The sequence below is a fragment of the Bombus pyrosoma genome, linkage group LG11 (assembly GCF_014825855.1).
Source record: "Bombus pyrosoma isolate SC7728 linkage group LG11, ASM1482585v1, whole genome shotgun sequence".
Classification (NCBI taxonomy): domain Eukaryota; kingdom Metazoa; phylum Arthropoda; class Insecta; order Hymenoptera; family Apidae; genus Bombus; species Bombus pyrosoma.
In genome coordinates this window covers 10,442,011-10,455,930 of record NC_057780.1, presented here as the reverse complement: position 1 = coordinate 10,455,930, position 13,920 = coordinate 10,442,011, and the positions used below count along the sequence as shown (strand labels likewise).

The 13,920-nt window shown below is 38.2% G+C and overlaps 1 protein-coding gene across 2 annotated transcripts in view; it reads left to right on the top strand.

Annotated features, from left to right (window-relative positions):
- Positions 1 to 502: 502 nt before the first annotated feature.
- The window catches only part of LOC122572364 (fibrillin-2-like), a 30,649-nt gene continuing 17,231 nt past the window's right edge, over positions 503 to 13,920 (top strand). Inside the window, exons 1-2 of one of the 2 annotated variants that reach the window (XM_043737247.1) lie at positions 503 to 1,098; positions 3,222 to 3,816. In XM_043737247.1, coding sequence (XP_043593182.1) covers positions 3,662 to 3,816 — 155 coding nt within the window. In that variant the 5' untranslated portion in view covers positions 503 to 1,098; positions 3,222 to 3,661. Of the gene's footprint in view, positions 3,817 to 13,920 lie in introns of both variants that reach the window. The other variant, XM_043737248.1, reaches the window with a different exon arrangement.

Sequence of the window (13,920 nt, the reverse complement as noted above, 5' to 3'; positions counted from 1 at the left end):
TTGAACGTATTCAATTTTTATTCATTCTATATTATTATTATTTATTCCTATATATTATTATGTATATTACATATTATTATATATTCTATATATTATTATATCCTATAATTTAACGACCGTGTAAATTCGAATTTCTAAAAATTATGAAGTGCGGTTTTTTCTCTTTTTTTTTTTACAATCACAGATATAAGTAAATAGACTGCTGACCATAAGTATACCGTCTATATGGTAAGTGTTTCAATACTTTCGCAAAGCTCTGTCTTATGATATAAAATATTAAGTGGAATATAATTTGATATAGAATTTTCCAATAAATGCAATGAGTAGTAGATGTTCTGATATAATATACATATTTACATCTCAGATCTCGATGTACACGCATTTCTCAAACATTTCCCAGTATATTCGGACTCGCTTCACGCGTGTCATGGTGTAGCACACATTCGTGAACGTGTTGACAGGGACGAGAAAGAAAAAGACGGGGTGGGACTATCGGTGGTTCTCTTCTTGGTGTTTTCTCCCGGCCGTCAGCTGGACGTGGCCGCGAGCAGGGCGAGGAGGGAAAGGACGCTCGTGGAGGGAAGGAGAGACGAGAAGACGAGGGAAGAGAGCCTCTTCTCTCCGGATGAGCCCTCTCTCGGTACGGCTCGTTCACAATCTGCTGCTCCAGTCTCGCGTCGAGTCCCGTCGCCGCATCTTTTCGGGGCTCCTTTCATTCGTTGCTCCTCTTCGGCTTCCCATTCGCGGAAACGACGTTCAACATCAACGTGAAGTGCAATCGAACTTCTTTTTCTTACTATTTCTCTTAATCTTTGTTAACAAATTTATATCTATCGAAGAATACGTTTAATTTCGTGTAATTGGCTAATGATAACTATCTTTCTTTCACTCGATCAGTCTGGCACTCGAACTCGATTAAGGAAATTCTTAGGGGGGTGAGCTTAAAATTGTCGGGGCGAATGCTGGAGAATTGGTGATTGGATATTATCCGAGGAATTATACGAAGCAGATGGTTGAGACTAAGCTCGAGGCCTGAGAGTGAATTTGTTGGAGGATCGGTTGCTCGTGGTGGAGTAATGTTGATGATTTCGTTGACAGGTATGGCGCGAAGTTGAGATTAATTTCCAGAGTAATAAAGTTGTTAGGAAGATACGTTTATTGTTGTTGGAAGTTTCTTGCATCTATTTCGTGACATTGCTCGTTTCGTACACGATCCAGTTTATCATTATCTTTTGGATTAGTAGTTGAGAGCGTAAGATACTTTGAAGCTGTTAAGTCTGAAGCCATTAAGCATGTTAATTTAAGCGTGTTAATTCTGCCGAGAGGTTTGTGAGAATGTTCTTTGATATTCTGATAGTCTTCTATGAAGAAGTTGATCTTCGGTGAAATTTTTCACAGAAAATAATTGTTCCATTACTGTTAGTTTTACGTAATTCATTAAATATCGATTGGAAACTCTTTCTTACCTCATGCAAACACAGTGATTAACCAAAGAAGAAAACAAATCACAGGATAGATAGTTTATTTCGTTTATTTAAGCTTGTACTCTTAACTTTACGCGATTCACAACATATTCACTGAAAACTTGTAAAATAGATCATCTTCTTGGCTCGTGCAAACACAGCGATTAATCACTAAAGATCCACAACACAAAGTGAATCGTTCGTTTCGTTTATTCCATAAATATAGTGACTAATTGCTAGAGAATTCGTCGAAAAAAAGGTTGCCGATATTGACTTGTTATTCCGTTTTCCTCGGGCAAGTAAACGATTAATAGACGCATTTATCAATCCGCTTGCCCCGTTCTCGACATAATAGAACGTGCGAACCAGACTGATCTCTTTTTATGCGAGTTTTACACGAGCATACCAGGCTTTATGGAACTTTAATGATAGCCTCTGCTCGGTCCGCTTTTACGTTATGATAACGAGTGAAAGCGGGAGTGTGTATCTCGCTACGGCGAATTTCCGAGGAACGTGGCGTCGACTCGAATCGCCTGTTTCCCTTTTTTCCACCAGGAATAGGGTCCTTCCTGGCTAGAACGAGATCTCGATTAATAAATGGACGCTGTAAGCGTGGAATTCCAGCTGGAAATTCTGTAGTTTCCTTTTAAAGATAGGTATAAAGATGATAAATTGTACGACATTCTAAAGTGTAATCTTTCTAATGTACGTCTAATGCATAAGAGATTGGTTTCCCAAGAAACGCATAGCTTGAAAAGTTCAAACGGTTATTTGAATGAAAAATAATCAGTATGGATAAATAATTTGCTAGCGGGATTCATTTTTACTAGCAAAAATTGTAGAACAAATAGTTTAACTTTTTCCGTTTTAAGCCTTTCTAGACTCATACATACAATACGCATCGAAGTAATTCATAGAGATTACTGTTAGATTGCCATAATTAGATAGTGGACGTTAATACAATTTGAAAAACTACTGTTAACCTATTTTTGTCAGATTTGAGTGAATTATATCGTCTGCGCCGTCATATTGCTATTACTCTGAAAGAAAAATTCATCCCGAAAAAGTTAAATTATGTTTAGTTACGTTCGTTTCTAGAATATTGAATGACCTGAAAATGAATTTCGTAGTTCCAGCTCCGTTTTGACGAAGGAACAGCTATTGTGAATATTTATATCAAAAGATAGTTCCATCTATCTCATCGTACTAATTTGGTGCTTCCGGAAAGGCGTCATAGTCAGCGCGGAATCGCGACAATTATCGCACATTGTCTCCTCGCTTGGTTTACGTGGTGAGGTTTTCGCTGTTCTCGCGAGATCGAAAACGAAACATAATTTCCACGAGTGTGACTAGTTTCGTTCTCCCCATTAATCTGGGTATCGTTATGATTCCTCGGGAAATATGATTGCAAAATAATTTTATTTCTTCATTTTTGGCAGGACCATTCGCACTATCCAATTCTTCCGGGAAGGTGTCTATATCTTTGAAAAGAACAATACGAAAATTCGTTCGATGTATTAACTTCAAATAGATGGGAAATTACCTTATTTTGAAAAACGATAAAGCGATATATTTTCACAATTCAAGCGACTTCCAACAAACAATAATTCCTTCGCCTCTAAACTTTGCCTAATGATTGAGTAACCGCGACGTTAAATTTATCAAATACAATCGTCGAAAACTAAGACGAGCTAGAATTCACTTGCATTAATTTTCAAAACTTTCGATGTTATTGATATCCCATAATAAATTCCACAGATTTTCAGGAAGAATCTGAAAGAAAATTGCGTGCAGGAGACTTGTTTTCTACCCCAAAGATTCCCGACGAATCGAATCAGAAAATCTCCCCTCTGGAACGGAGACGCGTCTATTACAGAATTCCAAGCGCGTCAGATTACCCAGCATCCAGTCGATCGGGAACCATGATCGTGGAACCGATCGTGGTGTCGATCGCGAGCCAGCGTTGAAATCGTTCGAGCCCTCCAGAGACAGAGAGAGAGAGAGAGAGAGATAGAGATAGAGAGAGAGAGATAAACAGATAGACAGACAGACAGACAGACAGATAGACAGATAGACAGACAGAGGAGAGAGACTTCATTTCCGCGTGTGATCGTCGATTGATCATGAGACGAGCATACGAATAACACGCAAGACGGATCGTTGAACAGTTTTCTCGTTTCGACGAGACGTGAGAATCGATGACGCCACCCGCCAAAATGCCGAACGTGGCGTTGATCCTTGCTACCTGGTTACTGCTGATCGTTCCTCGAGATGTGTCGAGCACGGGACAACGATACACCACCAGCCCGACCCAGGATCTGGATAACACTTTGCAATCGGTGCCGCCTGTCGGGTGAGTATCCAGTTATAGAGCATCCCTAAAAACATGAAACGCGAACCGGCCAATCTGCGGGCATCGCGATCCGAGATATCGCGCCCGCGAACGATCGATCACAATCGCGGGGCACGGTAATTTTCGTGAAGTGTCTGAGGTGTGATCACTAAGGATATGCCGCGTGTATCTTGAAATTTTGGGGTAGATAATCGAGAAATATTTTTATGGTTTGTTGGCTTTTTTTATTTATTGGTTTATTCTAGAGCGGAGGGAAGAGAATTCTTGTTGAAACTGTTAATCCTTCCCGGTTCACGTTTATGAGCATTTTATTCAGATTCGCGCGATTTTTCGCGCAGATGTGACCATGCGATAGACAATATTTACGTAGATTCATTTTATCTTCTGGATGAATCTAATAAAATTGTAGATGAAAATTGGCAATTGCAGTCAAAAGTATGGTAATTATCGAAGTAATAGAGAGGGTTCATGACCGAATTCTCAGGCGGCAAGTGATAGACGTTTGACACGTCCCCGAGTTCCAAAGATGACAATGCCAGTGATAAGACTCCTCTCAGCTCGTTTCTATTTTTACTTGCCGCGGACCAGGAACATAATGAAATAGCTCCAGCAAGGAACTGTACGTTCTAGTTTCTTTTTTCATTCGAATTACGTAATATCGCACGTCTTCGGGCCAGCATAATATTTATCACGTTTCCCCTGTTTCTTTTTATTCGCATCCAGGACACGATATAGAAACATTTTAAACATTCCTCTGTGAAAAAAATGTAGTTCCTCGACATTCGTCTTAAGCATCATATAATGCATTCTACGCCAATAAATATATTTCGTAAATTTGCATAATAGCAATATCGTAAAAATGATTCGTAATGATTTTGTTAAATTAGAAACTTCACCCCGAGATCAAGGAAAGTGCAAAGATCACTCAGTTGGTGCCAAAGAGACCGATTGAAAGAAACCTAGCAAACGATAAAAGACCATTGCGGCTCGTTATCAATCATAAACGCTCGATCTTGATGCAATCTCAAAATATAATGTGGCAAACATGCAATTGTGCAACTAAACACTTGTGACACCGCTATTAACCTTGGAATTAATTGCTTTAAGCGAAACAGTTGAAAAAGATTTGACTCTAGCAACGATGAAGATTCGTAATCTAAAATTTATGGTAAAAATCGAAAGGAAATATTACATCAACAGAAACGTAGCTATAATAGAAACCTATTTACGATAAAAATTATAAAAGAAAAGACAAAATACTCGACAAAGCAACTAAATAAAAGATATATTGGACACGAATTCAGAATTTACGAAATTGAAATTAATATAAACCAATTTACATCTCAAATCCGATTATACGTCGAGAAAATTTGTCACCTCTGATTTCGTGCTTTCAATTTTCGAATAGAAAGTTAGAGCGAATCAGCCAGTCTATTAGAACGACGAAAAGTGCTGTATCAAACATAAACGATCAGGGCATAAAATTTATTTTTAGCTGGAAGTTCCAGGGTTAACTCGAAGTCACTTTCATTTCTAAACGACTTCACACGATGCACGGTCGTAAAATACGGAATAACGATGGCGACGTAGCGGATCGACCAGGTTTCCTGGATTAACCGGTGAAAAGCCTGACTAATTACACACGACGAATTAAGCTTGTCTACTCGAAGGTCGTGTTCAGCGAGAAGCTGAAGTTAAATCGCCGCGTGACGAAACTCGGTGCAAGACGTATTCTCAGGCGGATCCGTGAAAAGCGTTTCCGGCTTGAAACACTCTATGGTCAATTAGGCCTAATGGATGGATAATAATGGTCCATCATCCGTTTGGATTCGCTTGGAATTGACGCGGAACGCGGGAAATCGCGCGAACGCATGAAACCTTGCCTTCTGATAGTGTGAGCAAGAGGCGAGGGAAAAAACGGAGAGGAAAAATGGGGATTAAACTGCGAATGCGTAATGTAATGCGTAGATAACCCAATTAGAAGAGTTATCGCAGGCGGCTCGTCGCGACGCGTCGCTATGCCCAGAACGAGATTCTGGATCTGACAAAATCTGCGATTTCGCAAAATCGTTTGATATACATTGGCTCATGAAAGTGCTCGAACGCTTACCTCAGAAAATTTTTATGTATACGTGTTATGTAAAATATTTTGAAACCATTAATGACGAAGCAAAATCAATGTTTTTGATGAAAGAGACAATTTGCTTGTGAAAGATGCCCGGTTGATATATTTCGATACGATACTAACGTGTATAATTCTTATTAAAAAATATCTTTATAGACATAACGCAAAGGAATAGAACCTAAGTGAAGGTTTGTTACGTCTAAATAATATAACAAGTACTTTTCGCATTTGTAGGCATTTTCTACATTATATACTCGTACATTCTATGTATTTAAGTTTCCTCTCATCTGATGATCATATTTTTACATAAATAAAATTCAAGATTGATTTTTACAAAACCACATACGTATTTTCATCAAGCAAGATAACAAAGGAACATCTCAATCGTTTTGACAGATTCGATACTTCTAGCGTTAAACAATTTTATTTTGCTTCCACAAAGAAGCAAGAAGAACAGCCGTCAACCGCGATTCTTGCACGTTCTTGAAAAATGGAACGTCTTCCTGATTCCTCGATACACGATCCTATCTAGAAGAAACGAGAGGCACGAAAAAACGAAGGTATTGATCGGTGATCGGAATGCTGGCGCAAATAGATAGAGAAAAAGAGAGAGAGAAAGAGAGAGCCTGTGACGGTTTATTATACAAAAGCTTCCAACTGACGGTATTAGCCAGGCCCCTGCGGAAAAGTATTGGACATTAGCAAGGGTATCGTATAGCTGGCAGCAGAGGAACTAGTTTGTTACGGTAAAAGATTCTTGGCAGCTCATTGCACGCGATAGTGGCACCGCACAGGATCTTTGCCGCGGCGCCGCAGCCGGTGGATCTCGAATGCGAGAAATAAGTAAAATCGGAATAACCACCGAGTCTCGTGATTTCACTTAATACGGGACATTAGCCGAGGCGATAACGTCAATTCAATCGGTGGTTTTACGGACGAGGTTGTTGCCATTCACAGCCGCGAAAAAGTTCCTCTAATTGTCACCGTTTGAATTTCCCTACCATTTAATTCCTTATGGAAATAAGTACCAGCGTTATTTAAGATAATCGAAGAACTTTCTCAAAGAGGACTTACAGATCTATGATAAATATTGGATTGCAAATTCGTTCTCTTTTTATATCGATTACATAAACAGAGAAATTTAAACAAATATATCGTACATGTATCTTAAAAGTGTTACGATTCGAAATCATTCAGAACGATAAACGCATGAGATTTTATAGGAAGGAAAGGAGACGGTTTAAATATTCGAAATACGTATTTAATCTCATAATCGAACGAACGAAGGTTTATAGTATCATGGAATTAATTATTGAATTTTAAAATTGCTTATCATGTTCTTCGTCTGTGATTTTCACGTGATTACTACCCACAGATAAGGCAAGGCAAGAAACACAGACCTAATGATCGGTCATAAAACATCCTCCACGTCGAATTATTCGACTGAATTCGTCGGGCAAATTCGCGTCTATCAACGTTGATCGCACGATGATCGACCCTGAGAGGGAAGGCCACCGAAAATCGAGCGAATCGGCTAGCTTAGGCGGCAGAGCGTCACGCTCGAGCAACTTTTTCATTAATAAACACGTATTAGCCGGTATCTTGTCACGGCCAATTAGAAGCATGTTTCACGTGACTCCACCTAACCATTGACGTTCAACTGCGCGATTAATACCGTCACATCAATTATCATTCCTCGTATGAAACATTTCTCGAGTACTCAATTAAGGCGTAAGAAGAAACAGGAATCACCGATAGGGTAACATTCAACATACTTTCGATTTTGATTCTCGTTTTACCTGTTTATCGATCGATTCTTCGTCGAAACGTACGAATTCCTAATAATCTATCCTCTCTCAGAAAACAGGAGAATGACTTGTTTCTCGATACGATGTGATACGTGGCATATGTTTAGGTATATATTTTATATTGTCATATTAATCACAACACACATAAGAATTGTAAATTTCTGTATGGTTTCATAAATATATGAGTAGCAGCGCTACTACGATAGAACCTCGATTATCAGGCCATCAATTAATGGAACAATCGATTATTAGAACACGAATTAATGGAAATAGATAATAATAATAAATCATAAATAAGTATATAGTGCAAAATAAATGACGCATTTGCATATGAAAACGAGATTATAAGAACAATGCGATTGTCGGAACAATGTATGTCACGACTAGATTATCAAAGTTCTGTTGTATTTGAAAATAGCAACTATGATTCTAGCCTCGTAGAAAAATCACGATGAGAATACAGAAGAGGCTGCCTAGTTGGAGGCATCTGTAATCAGTCAAGCTAGATAGATAACTCGTGCCCTACAATCGATGAACTTTGTTATTTATCGGTTGTTCTTCAAACGCGATGATAACAATGTTCTAGAGCGAATTAATAAAGCAGGCCGAGTTACACGTAACGTTTCGACAAACTGTTTAACCTTTTTGGTATAGCACTCGTCCGTTGTGTAGTGTCACTTAACGGCCGCGAACAAGAACGATTGCGTATATCTATTATTAACTTTAGTCGATGATCGGTCGTGGCCATGCATTTGGTGATTGTCGACTATATTCGACACTCGTACCCAGTAGGTTAAAGGTTGACCCGAATGCCGCCTCTTTTAATCTGCGTTCAATGGATTCGAAGACGATGCTCGACAGTTAATGGGTTGCTTGAGAGTGTATGACATTCGTAATTGGAATTGAACATCGCGAATTCGGCTACGAATAATGAATCACGTTGAATTTTAACACGTTCGCCACTACGGAGGATTAGAGTGAAACGTTCGTCACAGATTACGTTTTGTTTCTTATACTTTTGTACGATAGAATGGCTTAGTACTGATGAAAATATTTGAACTTTGAACACTTACTATAAAACACTGTAATGTGTTTGTTGCGTGCGTTATAAAGGACATTTTGCAATTTCATTAACAGTATAATGGGACGTGATTGTCATGATTGTATTGATAACGTTTGAGACCAGTCTGAGGTATTTGTTACGGGGATCAAAAGATAAATGTTGACTGATTTTAAGGACGTAAAGAAATATTCGAGTGTTTCAAGAGGCCATGTTCCACTGTGCTCTGGTTTTTTCATGCAACAGACGCTTTATCGATAGCGCTGATACAAACGCTAGTTTTTGTTGCTGCAGCAATTAATTAACAGGAAGGAATGTCGAACGAGTGGAAAACAGATAAAAATATTATTCTTTCTATAAATAGAAATACGTGAACAAATTTTTAATGATCTTCAAAGTGGGATGTTATGATAGTTCTGTTTGTCAAAAGTTGTTAGAATTATTTGGAGAAAAACGAAGGAATGTGTGCGTGTGTTTGGAAATGAAATTAGCTAAAGCAAGAAGAAAACGATTCAACGGGTGGCTCACTTTCTTATCGCCTCTCTGCCCACTACGTGGACAACCTTCCTCAGTGACAGATTCATTACTTCATCTCTTTAACATCATTTCCTGTACAATCCTCAGAGAATATAACTACCGATTACTCTTGTCGCACTAAATAAGTATCTTGAATATAAAAAGTTCGTTAGATATTTATCCATTTGCAAAAATGGTAATTGAAATCTGTGAATGAATGTTATTTCGAAATACTCGATATCGTGTAGTATTATGTAAGCCTGCTAAAAAAAGATGTTTAAAAGCAAACACGAAAGTGATCCGAACTTTTGTGCGAGATCACGCATTCCCAGATATCGTACTATTTACATACTTTTAGTTTTAATCTTTTAGAGTTAAGACGGACGAATGCATTTATTAAAGCCAAAAATCATATCTGATTAAGTACTAGTGTATTTATTATTATTTCTTTCTCCTATTAGGGAATTTTTTGATAAATATCTTTTTATAATATGTATTCTTTGGATCCATATCTTTGAATTAAAGAAACACCAAATGAACGCACATATATCTATGTATGTACGTACATATATTTCAGTATAAAGATATCTTGCAAGACATCTTCTTTTTACTTGAAGAATTTCCCATTGAATAATCTATTCATAGTGATGCCTATTGTAACATTCGGGATAGTCCTTGAATTAAAGAAAAATTAAATAAACCTATGCATACGTACGTATTAGTATTCCTCAAGAGATTAAATATGAATCACTAGGATCTCTCTTCTTTTATTGAGAATTTTCCCAGTGAATATCTTCTCGCAATAATGTCTATTGTATCTTTTGGAATTATTCTTGAACTAATGAAAAACCAAGTGTATGTACTTTGTATCAATATCTAATTATCAACTATTCAAGGATATTTCATCTTTTATTCAACAGCTTCCCGATGAATCTATCTATACTAATATTCATTTTATCTTATAGAAGTTTAATACTTTAATATAAAGATGATTATTTAATATAAAAATTACAAGAAAAATATTATTTAATATTAGTCACTATTAATAAACTCTCAACTATCTTTAAGTTCATTCATCTTTTGCACGCACGCATCGATTCAGTAAGATTGGCGCGTCTGACTTTATTATTATTAATGAAACTTCTCACGAAACAAATGTCGTTGACTGCTATTCTCACGCCGTATTGGCTTTATTCATCGTGAAGCAACTTTCGAACTGACATCATATCTATCGGTCCATCACGGTTTTATCTGACCGAATTGCGATTTCTCCGAATCCGAGTTACGTCCGACCCCATTCTCCGAACCGATCCTAATTGGCGAACAATTCTCGTCGACGGCGATTTTAACTAAAACGTGTCGGTATGCAACGAAGAGATGCCACTTTTCCTCCCTCCACGGTTCCTCTTTCACTTCCTCCCTCGTGCGTTACGTAAAGATCCACTTAAGATCCAGCTAATCCAGCCAGCCTAACCGTGAATAATTATGTAAGTGATGATCCCATTAGGCGTGAAATAGGTCCTATCCTATTTTCGGCCAAGTCCTGGCGTTCACGGTCTTTCAGAAAAGCCGGTCATCCCTCGTTGTCCTTTTTAAATTCGAAGAAGTTGAAGTTCTTAAGTGCTGATAGAGCTATAGTAGCTAATATTTCTCGAGGGTAAAAGGGTGGTTTCTATATATTTTTACAAGCCTGGAAAATTCGAAAGAAATGAAAGCACGTTTTATATTGACGAACGTAAGGAATTGAGCGGATGAATGCTGATCACACTTATCGATTATCTATATGTATTGGTAATTACAAAATGAAAATTTTGAAATCCAGCTTTGGTAGTTCTAGCGCTAAGCAAGTATCGCTATAAATATTATTCTATCGCTGTTTATGAAATAACTGCCTGCAATTTCATTTGCGTAATATTAATGTTAATGGCCATTAAAAATCTTCGCAAATTTTTCAAATTCCTCGCCGAGTTCTAAGCGTGATATAAGCATTTCCATAACTTGTATTGCAACATTCTCTCGTTAAATTGCCATATCTTTTATCGAAAGAAGTGTCAATTGCGGCAATTAACAAGCGGTCACCGATTCTTCGTCGAAGGAACTCCTTAATCCCCTTCGTAATTATCAGTGGCAGAGGATAATAAGCGGCACGATAAATTTCTATCATAACCCGTTGATATTATCCCCGTTGGTTTCGTAACACAGACTGGCCTCAATAGGCTCCTTTAATCTCTCGATGTAGTTTTAAGAGATCGTAAATAATGCTCGATGTTTGCCCTACCTAATTCTCCGTCCACGCGTTTTTACTTCAGCCTCCTATATCCATTTTTATTTCTTCTATCTTAGGACGCGTGTATGTGTATGAACGAAGCACGACCTTAAACGCAACGCAGTCGCGTTTTGATCGCTTTAATTTTAATGGACTATAATCCATCATCTGGAGAGTCATTCCAGCGGCCGTTTCAGATCCATTAAGCGCACTTTCCAATTGAACTTTTAAGCCCACACCCACCGCTGAAGCTGTTTAGACACGCATCAGGGTTTGTGCAGTTAGTTTATTGGATTATTGCGCGAGCACGCGAACGCGCGCGCCTCGTTACCGCCAACCATTTTGCGAATTAAAGCGATGCCATGGACAACGTTGGAGGTTACGTTGCAACGGGCGCAACATTTTTCCTCCTGGTTTTATTTCTGTGCTCTCTTTGTTTCGTTGATTGGAACGATTGAATGCACTCGTGCCTCGACGAAACGATCGGTATTTTCGACGCGATTGATCGAAGATCTACGCTTTCAGCTGTTTCCATTTAAAGATTATAGAAAAATTTACTATAATTTTATGGCCGCTGATTTGATTAATTTAGAAATTCTTTACAAGATAAAATTGCAATACACATGTAATACATAATATTCATATCTTATAATTGGAATGTTATTTCATAAACTATTAATAATAATTGATATATTTATGTCAGTTGATATAAACTACATTTAACCAAGTATAGCTGAAAAGAATTATAAAACTACCCAGGGAGAGACTTCTTGCTTTGTCCTTTTCTCATCAACGAAATTTATAGTTAAACGAATATCGAAACGATAAATCATCCAGGTAACTCGATCCTGAGTATCGTGAAAAGAGAAAATCACGAAAGGTGTGGTTATCGCGAGACCGACAATGATTAATTTTTATCGCGTGATTTAATTGGAAAATTACAGTTTACCAGAACTCGTTGGTTCGTTGAGAATTACGCGATGGATGTGAAAATTACTGTCGTGAGGATGTTTCAGCCAATCTGTATGCAGATCAGCGACCCTTTCCGAAATCTCTTCATTATTTCGCGAATCAAGCGTGTCGATCGTCGCGTACAATTACCTGTGAAGTGTAATATTTAACAGCTGCCCCTAATGATACCCTTCCTTAACGAATTACTGACTGAGATAAATGATCCTAGTTTTTCTGTGGATTTCGTGAATTTTTCAAATCTGTTACTTTAAATCCTTGATAAGTTGTTAATGTTAGGTACATTGTCAATGTTATTATTAGATCTCAAATGATCACTCTTTTATGTCAAATTCAAGAGAGCAGGAACGTGCAACATTTTGTATGAAAACGCCTTCAAAGAATTACCATTCCTCTTTCACCATTCAAATCATATATAAATGATTCCTCATTTTCATTACTTTCGTATGAAGTTTCTAAAAGGATTTCGGTGGCTTTCGAAAATTATTGGAACAATTATGTACAGTAGTATATATAATAAAAAAATCTCCAAAATTATCCTCTTTTCTTCACCGCTACAAACGGATAAAAATTATCCCAGCTTTCACTATTTCCATGCGAAGTACATAAAAGCTCCGCGAGCCTACGCACAGAATCATTCGAACGATTGTTATAATAATGTAGATGATGTAATATATTCATATAATAGGGAAATATCGAACAAGCTGAAATATCCTCCCTTTTCTCACCGTACTAAAATCGTACAAAAATTATTCTTCACTTTCATTTCGTTACTTCTATACGAAGTAGGTACCTAAAACGGTTTCACGGGTTCATTGAAAAAAACGAAAGTTTCGCCTTGATATCCACGATTCCGGCGATATAGCGTCGAAACGAGGTCGCGTGACACTATCAGAAGGCGGAAACGGAATTTTTGCAGGAAACGCGCGAGCTCGCTGACGAAGGAACAAACTCCGGTGAACACGTTGTCGTGGCACGCGTTCGGCTTGCAAGCGACGTCACGGAAAAGAAAAAATGGGAAGAGAACGCGGTGTGCCACCTCGGAACAAGGCGGCCATTCACATCGAGCCGCCTGTAATTAATGTCAGCTGCTATAGGCGGCCTTTGAGTACTTCCACTTACGCGCCTCGGCGCCGCGGCTCACTTCGCGTCGGCGTATTTACACGCCTGTAAACACGACCCCCTTTTTTTGTCCTTTTTCCATATTTCCATAGACTAGCTGGTACGCGGTTTTATTCAATCGTGACGACAGCTTCGATCCATGAGATCATCTTGAGCTCAGACGTAAAGAACCAAGAGGAGGGGGTTCAAAGAGGTTCGAAGTCCGTTTATTGGCAGCCGTGAGATTGATTATTCGAAC